The sequence below is a fragment of the Helianthus annuus genome, chromosome 10 (genome assembly GCF_002127325.2).
Source record: "Helianthus annuus cultivar XRQ/B chromosome 10, HanXRQr2.0-SUNRISE, whole genome shotgun sequence".
NCBI classification, from domain to species: domain Eukaryota; kingdom Viridiplantae; phylum Streptophyta; class Magnoliopsida; order Asterales; family Asteraceae; genus Helianthus; species Helianthus annuus.
The window spans coordinates 100,356,651-100,380,197 of NC_035442.2; the positions used below are offsets into that span (position 1 = coordinate 100,356,651).

The following is a 23,547-nucleotide window of genomic DNA, read 5'->3' on the forward strand; positions in this document are numbered from 1 at the left end:
GTGAACAGGTTGTTTTAAGAGTAAATTACAAGTTTTGTCTCTTTAGCGTAGAAGTTGACGAGTTTTGGGTGCAAGGCACATGACCATACTTAATCATAAAATCTGACTGCTTTAGGCTCAAAGGACAAATCGTGCAAGATTTTTAAACATAAAGTACAAAACTCGTCAACTTTTACGCTAAAGAACATCGTCTGGTGTAAACATAAAGGAGAAAACTAGTAATTTACTCTTGTTTTAATTATTTGCCACAGTTACAGAAATATGTATTATAACTCATCACAAAAGCGGATCTTAAAGTCAGTGCAATAAATTAGATGCACTGTTGTAATTAATAATGCGTAACTCTTTTTTCATATAAGAAGATATTGTTTAACAATAATATATTAAGTCTCACATTAAATAGCATGGATTTTGTATTTAGCAGCATAGTTTTTAATTTAAAATTTGTTTTATGATAAACTTGTTTATATATAAAAAAACAAATAGGATACTAAATGTACCTAATCCTCCTTTCATTTTACTTGTTGCACCCTCTTGTTTCATCATACTCCCATTTTTACACTTTCAAAGAAGAAACATTTTGATTTTTGATCTTTTAAAAGAGGAGTAGGTTGGAAAAGAAAATTAAAGAATATGTTTAGCAAACCATAAAAAAATCATCAAATCATGTTAATCTCATCAAGCTTGAAAAGATTAGGTTCATCTCTTTAATTTCTCTAACTTAGATACTCACCTATAAATACAAGTTGAAACATTGATTCCTTCTTCACACTCAAAATACACTTAAGACTCTCTTATCACACACACAAAATGGGAATCCACAGAGCATTTGTTGCTTCGCTTCTTATTTCTCTTTTTGTCTTCCAACTTGCCAAAGCCTTACATCCCAATCAACTCGTACAATTTTCTTCTCCTTATTAGTTATCTTTATTCATTTTCTATCATCTCCTTATATTATGTTTCGCTTTTAGACCATGTGTAGTGGTAATGCCCCTACCCTTGGACGTTTTACGGCATGTGGCAGGTCAGTCAGCAATGGGGCATTATGAGTCTTTTCTAAAATGGGTGTAGTGGGGATGTGGGCATTGTGGTGTAATGGAATTAAACAAAAAGAAAACCATAAAAAATTTATTGGACAAATGGAGCGTGGAAACAGGTGATTGGCCAAAAGAATTGAAGCAGGGCGTTGAAAAAAATGCCAAAACCAATTTTTTGTTCAAAAACGCCCCGGGTTGGGGGGGGGGGGGGGTGGGTGGGCGTGCTTTTATAAAAAAACGCCCCAAATTTCATCGACTACGGGTGGTCTTTGTATGATACAAATCCAGCTTACATATAACTTACTCACTAATCATTATATAACATGTTGACATAATTAAGTTTATTCATTAGTTTAGTTGATACTTCAGTTTCTCTCTCTTTTTATCAGTATTGACGGTTTATAATTTTGTTACAGGGTGCTACTAGCGTTAACACATACCCACCCACCAAGATCGGTATCATCTCAATCTATTGTACCATCAAACGATAAATATTTTTTATTGATTAGTTATACCAAACTTTATCGAGTAAATTACAAGTTTTGTCCTTTATGTTTGTCCCAAATTTCAGACGCTGTCCTTTACCTTTAAAATTGATGAGTTTTGTACTTAATGTTTTAAAATCCTACACGTTATGTCCTTTAAGGCAAACCCAGTTAATTTTTTTTTGTTAAAACTGATCATGTGCAAGACACATGAGGGCATTTTTGTAATTTCATTATTTTAGAAAAAATTATGTAATTAACTTAAAATAAACACCCCAACATCTTCAAAAGTTGCAACCCACCACTTGCCCTAACCTGCCGCCAACCACCACCACCTCCCACCCTCACCTGCCACCGACCACCCACTATCTCCACCATCACCTGACCCGCAATCACCACTCCACCGTCTCCAACATCACCGTCAACATCCACCCCTTCGATCCACCATCACCAAAAACCAAAAACATTATATCAATTACTAAAACCCGACTAAAATAAATCTCACACCTCTCACCCATTTCTTTACCTGCCGTCATTACTCACCAACCATTAGCACACAAATATTAAATCAAACAGCAAACCACTATAAAGTAGAACATCAAAATATTCACTTTTCATCCTTTTTCTTACTAAAATGCAACGAATATGAGCATCTTTGAAAAATGAATCTGGGCATCTTTGAAGAAATTTGTAGAATTTGTTGAAGATTTGGGAGGTAGTTGTGTGGGTTTCAACTTTCAACCGAAAACTTCAACGGGTCTGCTAGCGTTGATTCTGTTTCAACCAAAAACTTCAATTTCTGGTTGATGGTGGTGATGTTCGTTGGTGGCGGAGGCTAGATCTGACTCGATCCGACTTGATTTCAATGGCAGATCTGACTCGATTTCAACTGGCAGATTTGTGGCGGTAGTTATTGTGGCGGTGGTAGGGAGTGGTGACGGCGGCTGTGGAGGTGGAGGTGATGGCAGCGGTGGTGGTGGGGAGTGGTGACAGCGGCTGTGAAGGTGGAGGTGAAGTGCCAAAGTCGACCCTCTTCTCCAATCTTCGACCTCATACCTTGCCGGAACCCTAACTCGTTACCGCCGCCGTCATCCTTCCACTACGACACCACTTTGAAGTCTGACCATAACCATCGTCGTCATCTCCGACGTTCACACCCACCACCATCACCCTCTCTCTCTTCGTTTACACACTCTCTCTCTCTATCTTTCTCTCTCTATCTCCTGCTTCTATCTTAATCTTTAAAAGGAGTAAATTCCAAGTTTTTCATTTATTTTAAAATGTTTTTTTAATAATGAGATAAAAAGACGAATGTACCCTTCACTTAACTAGTAAAACTAATAGAGTTATGGCTAAAGGACATAACGTGTAGGATTTTAAAACATTAAGTACAAAACTCATCAATTTTAAAGGTAAAGGACAGCGCCTGAAATCTGAGACAAACATAAAGGACAAAACTTGTAATTTACTCAACTTTATCCAACAACTGTGTGTAGAGAAGTGATAAATTCTTTTTAGTGTAACGAAAACTGAGAAAACTTTCAATTGTAAGTATTTGAGTACCACCATACATATAAACTTACAAAGGAATTATAATTCACTACATACACTTACAAATGGTGTCTTAGACATTTAATATGTAGTAATTGTGTGACCAATAAAGGTAGTTTATGTAAAATGGGCAGATTGTGGAAAGGCATGTGCAGCAAGGTGCGTACTATCAAAAAGACCAAACTTATGCAATCGGGCATGCGGTACATGTTGTGGAAGGTGCAACTGTGTGCCTCCGGGCACCTCGGGCAACTATGAATCTTGTGATTGCTATGCTCAGATGACTACCCGAGGAAACCAAAAGAAGTGCCCGTGAAAATTCCTCTAAATTATTTTTACCAATTACCATGATAATGGGTCCATATCAAGAAAAGCTTATTTCCTTCTTATTTTTTTTTCTTCCTATCTTTCTGAATTATGTTATTCAAATTTATGTCTCATTACATACGTTAATAAAAACCGCTTATGTTTATTTTGTATCCATGGTGATTGCTAGGAGTGTACAATGGCGGACCAATTTGTGTCACACCAGAAACTTATTATGTACTATATAGAATGCGGTACTCGTTTTTTATATGTAGTATATGTTTTCCATCCTCGAATGACATCGATTGGCAACAAGGGTGGATTCAGTGTACATGGACTGAAGGAGGGGGCATGAATAGGGTTGCAAACGAACCCAATTTTCAGCGGGAAGTTCGTTTGTGTTCGTTTGTTTATTAAACAAATGAACATGGACAAGAAATTCAGTTCGTTTAGTTAAATGAACGAACATGAACAGAAGTCGCACTCGTTCATTTATATTCGTGAACGTTCAATAATGTGTCCGTTTATCTTCAATTGTGTTCGATAGTTCATTAGTGTTTTTAGTTTTTATATTTGATTTAAATACTTCAAAATTATGACAAATAAAATATTTAACAAGTATCAAGATATTATATATTATGTTCATGAACGCTTGTTTGTGTTCGTTTATTCCCATTTGTGTTCATGGACATTAGTTTGTGTTCATGATTGTGCGTTGCCTAAAATTCACAAACAAATACAAACGAACACGAACATGTTCATTTCCTTAACAAACAAACACGAACTTAAATATCATTCGGTAAATGTTCATGAACAGTCCGTGAACACATATATTTCCTTTAACAAACAAACACGAATAATCGTGTTCGTTCAGTTCGTTTGCAGCCCTAGGCAGAAACATTGTAGGCCACAAACCTTTTGCAACCTTTTCTAGTTGAAGCCCAATAGGTAATACTAAAGACTGAAGACTGTAAGGGGCAAAACACAAGTCGCAAGATCAAGATTTTGTATGAAAACCCTGTCCTCTTAAAGTTGAATCCCTTTCTGCAGCGAGGCTAGTTCATTGCTCCACGTCTACATTCATTGTCTGCCGTTGCGCCTCACTCGACTGACCTGCCTTGTGCGGTAGACGGATAGGCACCCTAGCTTGCCTTCATTAGATGCTACTCTTGAACCAAACATACGCATTACTATTAATAATATTACCAACAGACGTATTAATAATATTACTTATTAGTATGTCATTCCTTTTTGTTGAGTATCTATAATTTTCATAGAAAACTAAATTATTTTAAGAAAAACTCAAGTGTTTGAAATTGGTAGATGATATTGTTCTACAAATTATTATTTCCAAAATTTAAGTACTTGAAATGGGTATATTCTTCTACAACTTATTTTCAAATGATTGTAACGTTAACATATGATCAAGCCTAGAATTGAAAGACCTAGTCTTGGACCAAGCCCAAAGCTCTACGCCTTGAACCTAACCAAAATTTTTAGAGTAAACCTCAATTTACAACTCTCTAGTTTAGAGGCAAAATCAATTCAGGCCACTTTAAGAAACTTCTTGCAGGCTACAACCTTGACATTTAAAAAGCGCTACAATATACAACCTTTTATTAATTGAGGACCTGTACAATTGTACAATGACTGTTTTACCATTTTTCTATGGTTTATATTAACCCTCTTTTTACAACCCTCTGTTTTATCAAAAATGCTTTACCACCACCACCATCATCATCATCTACCTCTCCGATCAATCGATCATCATCTCCGGCGGCACAACCACCTGGACGATCTGTTACAACCACAACACTTCTAATGGAGTTACACCAGTTAGTTAAATTAAATTAAACACCACTTAGCGTAGTGTTTAAGTGCACCAAAAGGTTAATGAGATTCTCATGACTGTTTTGCAGTGAACAACCCAAAAAAATTCTGGACCAATGCTAAATGAGACATTTCTTGGTCTTCTATATCCAACCGAACTATCAAACTAATTCTATGACCATTGTAGACGTCAAATACCGGACTTTTCCTTTCTTTTTCTTCTCTTGTTTGAGACAAGTCGTGAAAATTACAAAGTGTGAGCATATTTCACGTTTATATTAATATTACTCATGTTTTTCAGGTTAAACGTGTTGGAAATTATGTCCGGTTCGATAAGTCAACGCTGCCGACCGGGTCTTGACCCGTAAGAGTTTTTTTTTTTGGGTAAAGGGTTACCCCGTAAGAGTTACACCTTGGGTAACGAACTAATAATCCACTTAACATGTTTAACTGGTAATTACGAACAATATACGAGACAGATCATAATTATTTATGATCATAAGCGGGTATTAACGGAGAGACGGGTACATGGACCGGGTGACACGGGTATTCTCACCCACCGCCACTTGTCATGCGCCACCCTTTTGGCCAATCAAAATGCATGCAATTTTGCATGAACGCCACTTGGCTTGCATGCATGAGGGTCCACATTCTTTATTTAGTTGTGGGTCTTGTTTTTGAGAAGAGTTAGATTACCAAAATATTAGTTGTAGCAAAACAAATGCTCTCAACCACAACACCCACAAAGCAACCGGCCAAGGGCCGCCGGCCGGCCACTATCGCGGCTGCCGCCGCATTCATCGCCCCGCTGCCGCCCTTCGCCGTCCCTCTGCCAGCCACTGCCAGCCGCAGCCACCTGCCGTCTGCCGCCGCTGTTCGCCGCGGTGGGCCGCCGCTTGGCGCCGCCCCCTTATGTCGCGTCTCGTTGGTTCGTATACTAGCACTTGTTCGTTGAACCTTGGTGTCTCGATCGGTTAGTCATTAACCGAGGTATAATCTTTCTCATCGGTAGTTAAATTTTTTCACTGTACTTGTATTTGCATGTAACCGGATCCTGTCGGATTTCGTTTTGTTGATCATTGGTTTTTTTTTTCGCTGCGTTTTTATTAATTAATTCACTTAATTAATTAACTATTATTTATTGAACCGAGTTTTTGATAAATAAAGTTTTTGACCGATCACCACGGAAACCCAACAGTGATATCAGAGCCTTGGTCACAACATACGAGTCGGTACCGGTCTTTTTAACCGGAATTAGAACACAAACTTTATTTGTTTAAAGTTTATGATCTAAGTATTTTTTAAGGGCACTTTTATTTTGGTCAATATTTTATTTGTTTTGCTTGACCAAAACCATTGCCCGGTTTATTTTGTGATTGTTGTGCGATATGTAAATCCGGCCCGACCTTTTTTTTATGGTTGTATACTTTATTCGGTTTTGTATTTATTATTTTTTTGGCCACCGAGATGGTTCAAAGTTGTAATAGATTAGTTTATGGTTTTGGCTCGTCTTGTGGTTCAAAGTTATAATAGATAGGCCTTTTGTCTTTGTTATACTTGTTAAATATTGTTGATACGAAGACCCGAAGCAAACCCGAAACAAAACCGAATGCCAAGAGGAGTCTTGGAGTTAGTGGGAGTTGCTCAAGACAACAAGATGCACTCAAGTCTATCCTTGTTGTTGTTTGTGTGTTGTGACCCCTTGACCCGTTTGATCTTTCTATTAAGCTCTAGCAAGATCGAACAATTTTGGCCATATGGATTTACATATTTATCTTGCTATTGTGGTTGCTTTTATCTTATAAATTGTTATAACGTAACCAACCTAAATACCAACATGATTTTAAAAGGAGTTTTAAAATATTAAAAACAATCACATTAAAACAAGTTCTAAATTGTTTTTACAACATGTTAAAGTTTTTGTTATAAAACAAAGGTTGTTTTCGAAACAAATAATAACCAATTAAGTTTTGCAAATTAAACTAGTTTTTATTTTCCAAAACTATTAGCTTAATAGTTCTCTATTAACTTAAAATTGGTTATTCCAAATCGCGACAAACTTAGTTTTATAGGTTATCTAAAACTAATTGTCCCGAGAGGTGAAAGGGTTTTTTGGTTATGTCGCAAATTTAATATCTAAATTAAAACCGACTATAACGACCTTATTTGGTAAAAATTAAAATCAATAGTCTATGCCATCCTACTACTAGTAACACTTGGGGCATAATGCGAACCATCAGTGTTGGAGCCACAGCACGACACTTGGTGTCTAGTTTATCCTTCCAAGGTGCAAGGGCTTCATCGACACATCCGACCCTTCCACATGTGACCGTTTTAGGGCGAATATTACTTTTCTTCTCGTGTTTACGTGCCCCAGCTGTCTCGAGAACAAAAGTGGCATAGATGAGGCCAAACGTATCAATGCAAGGACAATAGGTTATCCTCGCAGCCTCATAAACCTCGGGAGTTGTGTTTTTCTCACAATTGACAATCGTTGTCAGTCCGCTTGAACCTTTTGCTAATGTTGCGTGCCCCAGCCGCCTTTAGAAAGAGCTTCTAACTGGATTCTCATTCCTTATCGTCTCACCTCACGAAATAAGGAGATATACATCGAAAATACTAATTAATATCACCTTGCTTATATAACAGATGTCTAATGAAAAACAACTCCTTCATTTTCAAGTCTATACTTGAAAAGGAAAAGAAATAAAAATTTGAATAACACCAACCTTCTCGAATGGCACCACAATCTAAGAATAGTTCTCAAGATGGAGGAAAAGCTGTATATCTTAGATGGTCCAGTCCCTACCGAGCCTGAAAGTAATTCTACTACTGCTCGCAAGGCACTGGAGAAACATAATGAGGATGTCGTTGAGGTAGCCTACCTTATGAAAGCCACCATGTCTCCTGAACTTCAGAAGAACATGGAAGATATGGATGCTTATGACATGATCCAGCAACTGAAAGGCATGTTCCAGAAACAAGTCCGACAGGAGCGATATGACACCATGAAATAACCCATAAGCTCTAAAATGCTGAAAGGATCATGTATCAGTACTCATGTGCTAAAGATGAAAGGATACATTGACCAAATGAACAAACTTGGTTATTCCACAAAACCAACCAAGTTCTAATGGTCAAGTCTAGTGGTGTTAAGAAGCCCAATAACAAGAAAAGGAAACATAAGAGCAAAGGAAAGAGAAAAGTTGTTGTTGCTGCCAGAAATGCCACCAACAACAAGCATGTTGCAAAACCACACCCTCCTAGGAGCGTCAGTGCTTTGAATGCAACCAAATGGGGCACTTGAAAGGAAACTGCGCACAGTATCTAGCCAAGCTGAATATGAACAAGGCCAACAACATTGGCACTTCTTCCGATATTCTCATTTATGTCATCGAACTTTTCACTGTTTCTAGCAACACATGGGTATTTGATACCGGATGTGGTTACCACATCTTTAATGTCTTGCAAGAGCCTGAAAAGTGAAAGAAACTGAAACAAGGCCACCTGGAAACTCATAGTTGGTAATAGAAAGAGAGTTCCAGTTCTTGCAACTGGAACATTCTGTTTTTTCATGTTCCCCTGGCCTTGTAGTTACTTTAAATAACTGTTTATATGCATCTGGTTTGACCAGAAACATTATTTCAGTTTCTTTATTGTTTGAACAAGGATTAAAGTAGGTTTTAATGGTTCTTCTATTATAGCCTACTTGAATGATGTCTTTTTTAGGCTAAACCTCGAAATGGTATTTATGATATTGATGTTCAAACAAGTAATAACATATATCATCTTTCTAAACGTAACAAAGCTGGCATAAATGAAATATATTTATGGCATTGTAGACTTGGCCACATAAGTAAGGCACGCATAAAAGGGCTCCAGTCTAAGGGGATTCTTGAATCCACTAGACAGGACTCCTTTGATGATTGCGAATCTTGGTTAGCTGGCAAACTCACAAAGCCCCCATTCACCAATGTCGGTGAAAAATCAATGGTCTTCTAGAACTCATTCACATGATGTTTATGGCCCTTTCAGAACCATGACTAGAAACCATGACTAAAACCAGCTTGATAGAAAGATAAAAGTACTTCGATCAGATCGAGGTGGTGAATACCTCAGCTTTGAATTTCTTAATCATCTGAAAGAGTGTGGAATAGTTTCACAACCCTCTCCACCTGGCACACCCCAACTTAAGGGCGTGAGTGAAAGGTGAAATTAAACTCTACTTGATATGGTTCGATCGATGATGTGTAGAACTAACTTGCCTCACCCCTTTTGGGACAAGCTCTTATGATCGCTTCCCGCATTGTTAATTTAGCTCTGACTAAAAGGTAAACAAAACCGCGATATGAGATATTGCATGGGCGTAAACCCGATTTGGAATACCTTAGAGTATGGGGATGTGATGCATACATCACAAGTGATTCTGATGATAAGCTCGATCCTCAAGGCGAAAAGTTTGTTTTCGTCGGATACTATAAAAGAAGCGGATATTATTTCTACCATCCTGATGCAAATGTAATTTCCATCAAACAGAAAGGACACTTTCTCGAGGAAGAACTTCTTAATCGAGAAACTGGAAATAATGTGGTTGATCTAGAAGAAATTCAAGAACCACAAACAAACGGTATTGTAGTTGGACTGTCTGATCAACAAGTAGTTGTTGCCAATGAATCAGACATAAAACACAAGCGTTTGCAGAAGTAGTAGAACTCGCAAGAATCTGATAGATGTCTATGGCATCTAAAAGGTCCCGAAGTCTTATTAGTAGCTGAGTCTAATGACGAACCTGCTAACTACAAATCTGCAATCTTAGATCCGGAATCTGAGAAATGGCAAGAAGCCATGAACATTGAGATGCAATCTATGCATGACAATCAAGTATGGGACTTGGTTGAGCTACCCCCGAATCTCGGGCAGTAGGGAGCAAATAGATTTTTAAGATAAAAACCGATATGCATGGAAATGTACACACCTATAAAGCGCGGCTAGTTGCGAAGGGTTTCACTCAAACTCAAAGTATTTACTATGATAAGACCTTCTCGCCCGTTGCTATGATTAAATCAATCAGGATATTGCTTGCCATAATTGCGTACTGTGATTACGAAATATGGCAAATGGATGTCAAAACCGCCTTTCTTAATAGACATGTCTGAAGATGTCTATTTGGTTCGGCCTGAAGGTTTCGTCGATCCTAAATATCCAACTAAGGTGTGCAAACCCAATAAGTCCACTTATGGACTCAAGCAAGCATCTCGTAGCTAGAATCTTCATTTTGACCAGAAGATCAAAGAGTTTTGGTTTTGTCAAGAATGAAGATGAGGCTTGTGTTTACAGAAAGGTTAGTGGGAGCACCATATCATTCCCATCCTGTATGTGGATGATATACTAATCATTGGAAATAACATCCCTATGCTTAACGAAGTTAAACACTTTTTGGGATCTTGCTTCGCAGTGAAAGATCTTGGAGAAGCTGCTTACATTCTGGGAATGAAGATCTATAGGGATAGATCTAAGCGGCTTCGAGGGCTAAGTCAAAGAACGTACATAGACAAAATGATGACACGCTTCAAGATGGAAAACTCCAAGAAAGGAGGTGTTCCTATGACTAAAGGAACCGTGTTGAACAAATCGCAATCTCCTTCAATGGACATTGAAATTAAGCAAATGGAAGTAGTTCCATATGCTTCATCGATTGGCTCAATTATGTATGCTATGTACTAGACTTAACGTCTCGTATGCTTTAAGCATGACCAGTCGTTTTTCAGCATAGTCCTGGCATTGCCCATTGGACTGCAGTAAAGAACATTCTAAGGTACTTGAGAATAACCAAAGATATGCTCTTGACGTTTGGAGGAGTGGAAGAGGAGCTCACTGTAAGGTGTTACACTGATGCTAGCTTCCAAAGTGACTGAAGAAACACTAGATAAATGGTCGGAACCGAGATATCTAGGGGGTTTGAATCCACATAAAAAGGTTGGTTTCCACTCGATCAATTCAGGTCTAACAGACCTTCTTCTCCGGTAATTCTGCAAAAAAGAGCACCGTTAGCCTCGCCAAGGGGAGAAGAGGGTTCTCTCCTTGACCCGACTCCAGTGAGAGAATAAGTATCGGTAATGAAGAAGAAGAAGAAGTATTTGAGAAGTGTGTGTAACTTGTGTTCATACCTGACTCTTCTCTTATTTATAGCCGGGAGTCGTTCAAAAGGCGGGAAAACCCGTTAGTGAAAAGAAGACGGAAAATGCTAACTCCTTAAGCGGTTATGTTTCCTTCCGTTAGTACTCTTTGATCCGATGTGATAGCACACGGATCGTGGTTTAGATCAAAGGCTAGGGATTTGCCACGTGTAAAGTGACTTAAGTGAAGATTACTCTTCATTTGCATGCATTCGTTGTGAATTTAGGGACGGCTGATATAGTGACACGTGTCCAAACGGTTGTAACCGTCTTGGTGGTGCACGATCGTATTGTTTCTAGAAGATTACAGCTGAAATCTGGTGTGACGCCTTATCGTGTGGAAACAGGTGAATAAACCCCAAGTCTTGGACAAATAATATCCAAGTCTGGATATTAAGCGGAAGTACCTGACTCCGGATTCTTATCCTTTGTTTTGTGTAGGGAAGGCGCAAGGTTTTATGGTTCCCTTTGGGCGCAAGTGTTGACTTGTTGTGGGCCTTTTAAGCCTTTCTTTTTGTGAGACCAGTGCGCGGCCGCGCAAGGTGCCAGGTTGTGGTATGGTCCCAAGCACTTATTATGAGGTTTTTGGGACCTTACCCCTTCAAGTCCCCCCAGTCTAGTGTTGTACTTATGCAAATAAGTGTAGCACTGGACTTGTGAGAGGGAAATGCTTTTGGGCGTGAAAAATAAGGAATCTTCTATGAGAAGATTTAATTTTGTTTTGAAGATTTTGAAAATCTTTGACTTTAATGGATAGTACAGTCAGGGCTGTGTGACAGGCTGTCACTGTCAGGTATATTTTACTATCCATGTTTTTTACGCGCGCATGCAAACGCGTGAGTACTTTTCCTGCTGCTTGGAGAACTGTGATATCCGGACAAGTCGCTGTGACGGTTACCGATGCTATTTATTGCGATAAGTATATATAACGTTTGGGTAACCTCCTTGTGCAATCATTGTTTTGTTGAAAACTTTTTCCCTTCCTTTCTTCTTTAATTGTTTGAGAAAGAGATTGCCTTTTTTCTTCCTCTTATGTCAACTGGAGAATACCACGAAGATTTATCAGAGGAAATGTCTGCTGAACTGCCACCGCTGAAATGGCCTAGGGCAACTTTTGACGGCCTGGTTCAGAACTTTAGATTCCCGGAGACTTGGGGTGCCCGATACCCTGAGGAGGGTCAGACGGCAGCAGATGCTCCGGCTGGGTATATCACTCTGTATTGGGATTTCTTTTGTGAAGGCAACTTTCGCTTGCCTGTAACAAAGTTCTTTCTTGAAATTCTTGGTTTTTACCAAATTCATCTCTCTCAATTGCATCCTATTGGCATGGTTAGGGTTCGTCATTTTGAGTTTGTGTGTCAGACTATGCATATTGAGCCGACCGTTCCCCGATTCAGGGTTTTCCATCAAATGCATTGTACCCAGGGGTTTTATTCATTCGTTCAGAGAGCATCTGCAAAGAAAATTTTGCAGCATCCTCCGAAGTCTTTTCACGATTGGAAGCAAAACTTTTTCTTTATTAAGGCCGGAGTGATTCCGGTGAGGATGGTTTTAAGGGGAAAGGAAGATGTTCCCGTTGAAACGCTTCGGACCCCTTCTGACGAGAATTGGTACCAAGATTTGAAGGAAATTCCTAACATTGTTCTGCCGGAGAAAGCCCTTGTCGGAGCTAGTATGAGTTTAAACTGGAAAATGGACCGGGACGACAAGCCGGTGTATACGGAGGAAGGTCATGGTATGATTGGGTTTTCTCCTTCTTACCTTTCTCCCCCCCCCCTTTTTTTTGAACATGCTTCCCTTCTTTTGCAGTTGTTTCGTTGTATGTTGTTGCATATAAGAGAGAAGGGGGAAGGATGGGTACCATTAAGAAAAAGCCTGACGAAGAGCTTTGGTACCATCGTATTGTGAGGAATTTTGCTCTTCCGCGGGATGCGGATTTGTCTGCACAGCCTGCTGCTGGTATAGGTAAGATTGCGCATACCGTTTGTTGTTTACTTACCATTGCGCGTCCGAGTGAATTGTTCTTTGCGCTTTATAGGTGAGTTGTCAAATTTGAGCATAGGCCCTGAGAAGAAAAGACGCGCGACGACTAGTAATGTTACGCCGAAAAAAAAAGTGATGCTGAGAAGTCTCAATCTTCTAAAGCTAAAATTGTTGGGGAGAAGAAAGGTATGCGCCATTCTTCTGACAACTGGTGTGATTATGTGGTGGTTTCTGATACTTTGGAGGGTCTTGCGCCTGCAGTTACTATTAGGCAACTGAAACCAGAACCAAAGGATTCTGCTGACATTCCTCCATCCAAACCCAGAGGATCCAATTGATTTGGAATCCAATCCTGAGCATTTGGTGCAAAGGGGAGCAAGCAAAAGGAAACAAACTGATACTGACGCGGAGGGTCAACCTCCTAAAAAAGTTCAAAGGAAGAAAATCACTAGAAAGGGGAATCTTGACGCCTTTGTTACGGAATCTGTTCCTGGTAAGTGGCGTTTTTCCTTGTTTTTTTTATGCGGACTAGATCCTTACGGATTTTTATTTTTCCAGAAGTTGTTGTTGCTCCTATCCCCACAGAACTGTAATCTGTGGAAAATGAAAAACTTCCCTCTACCCCTCCACATGCTTCTGTAGCTGACCAACTGAAACCTACAGAGGTTGTAGACGATGGTGTGGAGAAGACTGTTGAAGCTGAGAAGCCTGTTGGTGTTGATCCAAGTGTGGTGGATGATGCTGATAATCCCCCAACCCCTGAAGTTGTTGTTCAAGATTTGGGGAAAGAGACAACTGAGAAAACCTCTACTTCTTCCCCTAAACCTTCTGATACTATGCCGGAGCATGTTGAGAAGGTGACAGTTGAGGAGCAAGATTCGTCTGCTGGTATTAGTAAACATTCTCCGATCCGCCCAGAGGAAACCTTGGGAGATTACTATTATCGGACTTACACGGAGAAAGATGCTGCTGATCCTCACGCCCCCGTTTAGAACTTAAAGAAAGGTGATACTTTCTCAGATTGGCATGTGTGCCAAGATTGGTTGCAGGGGATACTTCCACCTGGGGAGATTAAATTTCAGGAAAGTCGATCTTATGAGAAGACCTACCAGTCTTATTGTGCAGAAACTGCTTCTCCTGTCTCTACCACTCACCGCATAGTACGTGAGTGGTATAGTATGCATAAGGAGCAAGAATCCTTTATGGTGTCTCGAAAGAAATTTGCCAAAGATGAGAGACGTCTGGCTCAATTGATGGCTAAATTAAAAGATGATCAAGCCAAGTTTGAGGCTGAGCGTAAGACTGAGGAATGGTCTGTTGCTGGTTGGAAAAGAAAAGCAGAGGCTGAAGCTGCTCTCCTTTCCGAGGAACGTAAAAATTGGAGAAAGATTTGCGAAAAAGATAATGCTGAGAAAGCAAACCTTCGTACTATTATTAATAACCTCAAGGCTGAGGTTGAAAAACTGAAGAATCAGGATGTGGAGGTAGAAAAATTGAAGAAGGAGAAAGCTGATGCAGAAGCTGCGCTGGCGGAGGCGCGTTCTCATAGGGAGCGTAGTGAGCAACGAGAGGTACAAGCTTTTGCCACCCTTGCCCTTAGAGATAAAGAGTTGAAAGAACTTACTGCTTTGGTTTCTGATCAGGAACAACTTAAGAAGGATATGGAGCTTGCGCATTCCGAGAATACTGAAACCTCCCGCCGTTTGACTGAGGTTGAGGAGAAATTAGAAAATTCAGAAACGGCGCGGGTTACAGCGGAAAGCGAGCTTGAACCTTTAAGGAATGATATGGCCTGGTTGAAAGATCGTGGAATTGCTTGCGTAAGTTTTTTCTCTCCTTCTTGTTTGTGGAAAGCGCTTTTTTTTTATACTTATTTTTGCTTGATTTCATAGGTTGCGGAATCTGTGTTAAACTCTGAAGAGTTGGATAAAACCGTTGCTAATTTAATGGGTGCTGCGTGACGTGATGGGTTTGCACAAGGATACGTTGAATGTTCTCAACATGTGAACAGTGCATTAAAAGTTAGCTGGGATGATAGCAAGTCTGCAACTTTTGGCGTAAATACTGGCGCCGCGCTTGCTTCCATGAAGACAGAGTTTAATAATTTGCAACTTCCGGTTATGGATTTAATAAACGTAGCGTTGCAGTCGGATGACCACGTAGCGCAATTAAAAGAAATCTTTCCGGATGAGGGTGAAGATCTAGAGTAGTTTTAAAATTGTATTTGAACAATTTTTCATGTAATATGCATGATGTAAATCCCTGTTTTGATGGTGCGCTATTGCGCAAGTATCTTAAACACTGCCGTGTTTGAAAATGTTCAGGACGTATCTGTACGTTTGAGAACAACATGTTTCTATTTGTTTTGTTTAATGATTTTACAATGTTTTGCATGAGTACAATTGCTTTTATCGAGTAAGGCGAATGAAGTTGGTATAAAGCTCATGTGTGAATTTATGGTCGTTGTGACGTGATCACTGACCGCGCATGGAGCTTGTTTTGTAACTACCATAATGTTTTTGCACTTACTACAAGAAATTGCATGCACTTTGTAAACACAAAAATAATAGAAACTTTGTAATTTTATTCATGGATAGAGCACAGAGGCTTTACAAAGTTTTTTGTAATAATTATGTGGAACTTTGTAATTTTATTAGGGGAGTCCACTGTCTCTCCCTATTCTCCTGTTTGCTCTCCCGCTGTGCGGAGGGTTTGTTGATTGTTGCGCGAGCGTCTTCGGACGAACGACTTCCTGTTCCAGACTCACGCCATGATTTTTTAAACCTTCTTTCGCCGGTTAAACTTAAATCCGCGGGTCTATTGTGCGGTGGTGGTGGCCTGTTTGTTGTGAGGTTTTTCTCAGTTTACGCATAGACTTTGGCCGCCGCCATTATCTTCTCCCAACTTGTTGGAAGGCCTTCTGTTCCAGATAAAACTTTAACCATGTCGTCGCATCGAACCGCGTACTTGAATTGAGCGCGGATCAATTGTTCATGAATACCGCCAATTTCCAATACTTCTTTATTGTATCTGGTGATGAAATGTTCTAGATTTTCGTCATCTCGGCGCCAGATGTTCATAACGTCGGATGTATCACGGATGGAACGCCGCTGCTGGCTGAAGTGTGTCAAAAACTTTTCTCGCAGATCCTTCCATGATTCGATTTGTCCGGTTGGTAGGTTATCGAACCAAATTCGTGCTGGGCCGGTCAGGGTTTGCACGAACAGATGACACCATAACGGATAAGTCCAACCCCCAACCAAACCTGCGCTGGTAAATACCCTTAGGTGATCATCGGGGTCTGTTAACCCGTTAAATTTCCCTATGTTGGATGGTAATTTAGCCTTCTCCAAAGGAGCTAAAGCTATTTCTAGTATGAGTTTTGAGTTTTCCGCTGCTTCTACAGGGCGATAAACCAAGTCATAGTTGTGTTCTGCCTCAGGGTTATAAACCGCTCGAGGCCTGTACTTGTTATAGTTTAGTTGCAATCGATTGAACACACTGGTATTTGCACTTAAACGGTATGTTGGATCGGATTCATCAGTGTAGGTATCTCTCTGAGAACCCAACCTACCATGCACTGATTGTCTTCGGTGTGTTCTGCCATGGTTCTCCCTCTGGTGACTTCCTGTCTGAACGTTTTGTGACGTAGATCTGGCATAAACTTCTGTACCTTCATAAGTTGATTCTTCCCGCTGAGAGGCATGAGCACGAGATCCCGGTCTCCGTGATTGAGTCAGGGGAGCAGTTTGAGCACACAGCTGTGTGTATACTGCTTTTAATGCCCCTTGAGACCGGACATACCAGGATATCAGAGTTTCTCCTGGTGGTAAGATTGATTGAGCAGGGTTTGCTGGTAACATTCCTGCAATGATGGGATCATTTGCCCGATTGGATTGAACCTCGTTATCGTCCGAGGCATCTTCCGGAATTCCTTCTACTTGTAAATTGTTTGGTCGAGGACCATGTTGCCGGTGAGATGACGAATTTTCTGCCATGTGCAAAACAAAAAATGAAAAGAACTAAATCGAAACGAGATGAAAACTGGAAAAAACAGAGGAATCGGTGGGCGCCAATGAAGAAACACTAGATAAATGGTCGGAACCAAGATATCTAGGGGGTTTGAATCCGCATAAAAAGGTTGGTTTCCACTCGATCGATTCAGGTCTAACAGACCTTCTTCTCCGGTAATTCTGCGAAAAAGAGCACCGTTAGCCTCGCCAAGGGGAGAAGAGGGTTCTCTCCTTGACCCGACTCCGGTGTGAGAATAAGTATCAGTAATGAAGAAGAAGAAGAAGTATTTGAGAAGTGTGTGTAACTTGTGTTCATACCTGACTCTTCTCTTATTTATAGCCGGGAGTCGTTCAAAAGGCGGGAAAACCCGTTAGTGAAAAGAAGACGGAAAATGCTAACTCCGTAAGCGGTTATGTTTCCTTCCGTTAGTACTCTTTGATCCGATGTGATAGCACACGGATCGTGGTTTAGATCAAAGGTGTAAAACCCGTGAGGATCTCTCAATGATATCAATCTTAAATTGTGAAAGCGCGGAAATCAAACACAAGTTGATTCAAGAATAAATATAAAGATGAAACAATAAACAATGAATAAAGAACAAACCGAACTCTTGCATTCAATGATTTCCAAAGACTGATACAAGAATTCGTAAGGAACTCGGTTCCTATGCTTATGTCGCCCCCAACTCTAACCACAATCAACAACCCTTAATCAAGTGACTAAGGTTGTTTAAATACAAAACATATAGGGCCGAAACCCCTAGGCCCATGCGACATCTCTAACTAGCCCAAACCACATTAATTAACCCAAAACATAAAGAACTAGATAATTACAAGATCAACCCCTACACATTAATAACCTACATGAATAAACCTTCGGGTTCCAACAATCTCCCCCTAGGTTTATGCATGAAGGTTCTTCTGACTTTAGTTGCCTTGATTACCACCACTCACACTGTCTTTATAACCACCAAAACCCTTCTTATGGATATGCATGACAGACGCTACAGCAGACGTCCAACCCTTAGCAATTTCTTCATATTTTTCTGTAGCTCTGATTTGATTGCTTGCCAACACTTCCAGATCTTCAACCGCAAGATTCAACAAGTCAACCTGATCTACCAAACAGTAACTTGCATCTCCATCACAAACAATCACCGCTTGTCCAAGACGTTCATCATATGCCCAAAAGTGCAATGTTTTCAGTGCTCCTTTGGGAATCTTTCTCACCAACTGAATTGTCTTCTCTTTATCAGTAGCTGGCCAGTGCACAATCTTCATACGTTTGTTCGTATAAGGATCTCTAATCCCTTTTGCTGGTTTAACAATAGAATCTTCCGTACGCATCGAGGGAAAACCTTTAGCAACCTCCCTCTTCAACCTCTCAAAGAATGCATATCCAGGACCATTAGGCTTATCATCCACATAAGGTTTATTAGACAAGTCTGTCAAATCCACCTTAGTGAAGGACTGAAACTGTCCTGAACGTTTGTACCATTCAACAGGTCCAACTTTTCTTCGAATCCACCATCTCTTGCGATCATGATCATACCCCCAGCTGACTACACCAGAACGATTTCCAACTTTATCGTAAAGGGTTTCACCAACATCCATTAAGTGATGTGTCGCATGAGCATCTTCATCGTCTGGATTCACATTCTTGTTCTTCAAAATCACCAACTCCCTTTTCTTTTTCAACCTTTCTGCCTTTGCTCTATCTGCTTCTGGAGTAGTAACTCTTTCAAAGTATTTCTCCATTGCAGCATTCTTTTCAGCATTATCCTTTTCAAAGGCTTTCTTTCTGTTTTCAACATCTGTTGGATCAGAAAATTCCTGGCCAAACTTCTTTTCAAGCTTTCCTCGTAGATCATAAACAATGTTGAATAACAAGCTAACGTCTCCTTGGAGTTGCTCAATTTGTTGATCTTTCTTCACAATTGTGTCTTCAAGCTGAATAATCTTTGCATCTTTATGAATCGAATCTTGCTCAAGCACAACCAATCGTTTCTTCATCTCCCTCATGCTTATAAACTCATCTTCGTCTCTAGAGTCACTATCAAATGGCATTCTAAGTGGTTCTACAGGCCTTTTTCCACTTGAACTGCCCGGTTCTTCATGAACAATACCAGAAGGTCCAGCACTAACAATTTCAGAGGGCCCAGCTTCATTGTGAACTTCAACATTGGGCCTAGCTTCATTTTGAACTTCAACCTCCATTGTAGCTATATCATCTCTTTGAGTATGAACACCAGACTCAAAGATATTCTCTGCAGTGGTGGTGGTAGCATCGTCAACGTACTTTTCAAAATCAAAATCATACAAACCTTCGCTATCATCAGCAACGCTCACGGATTGATCTTTTCCTTGTTCAATAAACATTCCAGGTCTAGGATCCCTCCTTTTCCTTTTCAACGGAATGGAATCAGAATCCCTTGGGCTTTCAACAGGCTCTTCAGTTGATACTGACAGATTGGAAGGAGGATTTCCCATCTTGTCAGTTACTGTCTTTATCAGCATAGCCAAATTTTCAGCAGAAATCACTGGATTAACCGTAGACACAGCATCAGCATTAACTTCAGGAGGAAGTTCTATGTCATCATCATCAGAATTACACATTATCTCAACACCTTCATCGTCAGAGTTAATTGTAATACGCTCTGGCTCAGGCTCATCTTCAGCTCTCCTTGGAATATCATGTTCTTCAGCAACAATAGCACGTGCAGGTACAGTCACTGGATTCTCACCAATATCTTCGGTCTCTGCAAACTGACCAAATTTCTCCAACTCGATCAAACCCTCAAACTTTTTCTCTGTTCCTTTCTTCGTAGTGAGAGCACCAAAGCATGAAGGACCCATGGGTTTTAACTCCAACGTATTACCAGATCTCTTCAATTCAGGATAACACTCATTCAAAATCATCTGTACAAATCTTGGATACATAAGAAACTTATCCTTTCGAAGCCCAATAGCATTTCTCTTCATTGCTTCCAGAACATATCTTGAATAGTTGAACGGCTCGTTTGTAATCACGCAAATCAATGCAGCAGTCTGTGTGGTGTTTAACTGATCAATTCCCCCTCTATTTTCTGTCATGCACAAAAGAAACATGTGCAGTAATAGACGCCAGTACGGATGAACAAACTTCTTAACCAAGGGAGGAAACTTTCCTTCATAACTCAAACATGGCAAAATTGCTTCAATGGTTCCAGCAGCAAGTTCGATTGGATCTGTTTCCTGATCATTAAACTTCAACACATCTCTAATAATCTGCTCAGTCACTATAACCTTCGTCTCGTCGATCTCTGCAACTATAGCTCCCTTTCCTTCAACGATTTCAACTTTAGCCGTCTTCCAAAAATCTTGAATAAGGCGTTCATAAACAACTGGATTCTCACGTAGAGCATGAACAATCCTGCATGTATTTAGGCCTTTGATCAATGACGTATACAGCTGCTTGTGCTTCACTGGTGGAGGTGCCAAATATGCTACTTGATTATGAGACGCGATAAACTTTAAATCCATTTTTCTGCACACAACACAAATCATATAAGTTTCCAATTACAGATATAACAGTGATAAAAATTAAAAACAAAACAAACACTGTCACTGTTCACTCGAAACCATGAGTCGCAACCCAAAGGTCTCGAGTCGAAACCATGAGTCGCAACCAGCAAAACTGAGTCGCAACCAGCAGATTGCGAGTCGCAATTTGAGTCGCAACAAACCAAGATGAGTCGCAACCATGAGTCGCAATCTTCGTAACCACTGGTTTCGAGTCTTAATTGTTCTTGATTGCGAGTCAACACTTCATCGGAAACTTCAAAACATCATCGGAAACATCATCGAAATCATCAAATCTTCATCGGAATCTTCAAACATTCGCCGGAATCTTCAACAAAAATTCATAATTCCTACAAAAACTTGAACAATGACGTCATTGTACCTGATGAATATCAAATCAGATTGCGAGTCGCAATCGGAAATCAGTCGGAACCGTTGATAGATGCCGGAATATTGAGAGAGAATTGAGATCGGATTGCGAGTGAATGAGGAATGCGACTCGTAATCACCCTTTTATACTTCAACTGTTTCTCATGGGCCCAAGTCTTTTGGGCTTGGGCCTTATGGACTTGGGCTCAAAAATGATTTTCAAAAGATATTTTAAACAAACCCAATTCAAAAATCTGATTTAACAAAAATTACCCATTAAACCTTTTGAGCATTTGTTTGCAAAATAAAAACCTAAAACAAAATTAAATAATAAAATATTATTTACAAAAATAAATCAGGAAATTTGCATAGATACTCAGGGATCAAATCACAAGGTTTCGGGCATGACTTCACTTATCATGTGACAACTCGAAATTTAGAACCTTTCGTTGTAACTTGCTTGTACGTTATGTGATTAGTTGAATGATTAAACTTAATGATAACGTGAACCTTTATGTGATATGTGCTTTATTATGTGTGCGTTGGTATATTTATGTATGCGTTATATGCGAACCGAGAACCCAACACGAAACAACAAAGAACCCGACTCGAGACCATGAGGTCTCGAGTGAATAGTGACCGAATGGGCCTTTGGGCCGAGAACCTTTTGGCCGGTTGGGCCTTTGGGCCGTAAACCCCCACTCGAAACCCACTAAGGGTGCACACACTTGGAACTAGCCTATATATAAACCACCCTTAGTTATTTGTTACCATTTGTTGAAACATTACACCCACACACTCTCCTACTTCTCTCTCTCACTTAAACTCTAGAACACAAACACTTCATCATTCTCGAATTTGGACTTGGATCGGCTCACACACACACCCGGTTGGAAGCTTTACACACACACCCTCGAAACCCATCAACCGGTTAGTATTTCTTGTTGATTATGGTTGAATGCTTAGTGTTAAAATGTTCATATTATGTTTGTATGATGAGATTATGTGACAATATGTTAAGTTGTTGAGTTATACATAATGTTTTGAAAAAGAAATTGGTTCATGAATGTTTCTTGTTATGAGTTGAACTATACATATTTGATGTTGAAAATGGGTTCATGGTATGATAAAAAGGTGAATGATGATATTGGTTGCACTTGGATTTGATCCGAAAAGTTTGGGTGTTTATACTAAGAAAATCGGCTAATAAATATGTTTGTCAAGTAGGATGCATGCTAGTAAATTGTATCTTGATAGTTGTTCATGATTTTGGGTGAATAAGTGTTGTTTATGTTATGAAGAACTTGATGAATATAAGTTTGATTATTTGAAGAACACTTTGAATGATAGTTGAAGATTGAAAACCCTTGTGATTTTGATCCATCTTTGACTAGTAACCTGATTAGGAAAACTGTGAGTGGAATGCTATTGGTAGTTTCCTGATTTGGGCCTGATTATATTGTACTAATGGGACTGATACACCTGCATCAACACGTGAACTTGAAAACGACTGATACCGACTCGCAATCACACGGTTGCGACTCGCAACCACAGCGTGTCAACTCGAGACCACGCGGTTGCGACTCGCAACCATAACAGGACAAGCCGAAACCACAGGTTACGAGTCCCGTTGCGACTCGAGACCTCAGCATGATGAACCGAGACCACGGTTGCGACACCGGTTGCGACTCGCAACCACCTGAGATCAGCACACAGCATGACTCGAGACCATGTTTGCGAGTCCGGTTGCGACTCGAGACCACACTTTTGGGCCTTAGTTAATGGGCCAGACTGATGGGCTTCTGTGTTAACTGCTTTTACGTGTTTGGGCCTTAGTAGTTGGACTGAACTTGTGAACCGTATGTGCTACTGTTGATTAGGAACACTGTGAACTGTTACTGCTAAACGTGCTTGCCAAACGTGTTGAACATTTGTGCACTACTTGGTTCGAATCTGACTATAAGTGATATCCGTGTTAGGACGTAACTGACTACTTGCGACTTGATTGACTTTCTGTGATTAACTGCCGAGCAAACCAAGGTGAGTTCACACCCTCTACAAAGCATGGGATTCCCTGGGTTGGGAACGGGGTTAAGGAACGTGGGTTCCTCGTCCTCCTTGGGCAGGACGTCAGTGGTTCAGGAATGTGATTCCTCGTCCGGATGGACGGATAAACGTACTAGACTAAAAATCTATCACGAAGTCCCTCCTTTTTGTATCGACTAATCGCCGGGCC

General features: G+C 40.1%; 1 protein-coding gene across 2 annotated transcripts; it reads left to right on the forward strand.

The window, feature by feature from the left end:
- Positions 1-742: 742 nt before the first annotated feature.
- LOC110885113 (snakin-2) lies at positions 743-3,552 on the forward strand. 2 transcript variants are annotated; one of them, XM_022132815.2, is made up of 4 exons: positions 784-897; positions 972-1,024; positions 1,454-1,493; positions 3,208-3,552. In XM_022132815.2, exons 2-4 carry the CDS (start codon positions 1,016-1,018, stop codon positions 3,387-3,389), a joined length of 231 nt encoding a protein of 76 aa, XP_021988507.1. In that variant the 5' UTR covers positions 784-897; positions 972-1,015; the 3' UTR covers positions 3,390-3,552. The 2 variants fall into 2 exon arrangements, with proteins under 2 accessions (XP_021988506.1, XP_021988507.1); XM_022132814.2 differs by lacking the exon at positions 972-1,024 and having other exon boundaries at positions 743-897.
- Positions 3,553-23,547: the final 19,995 nt, after the last annotated feature.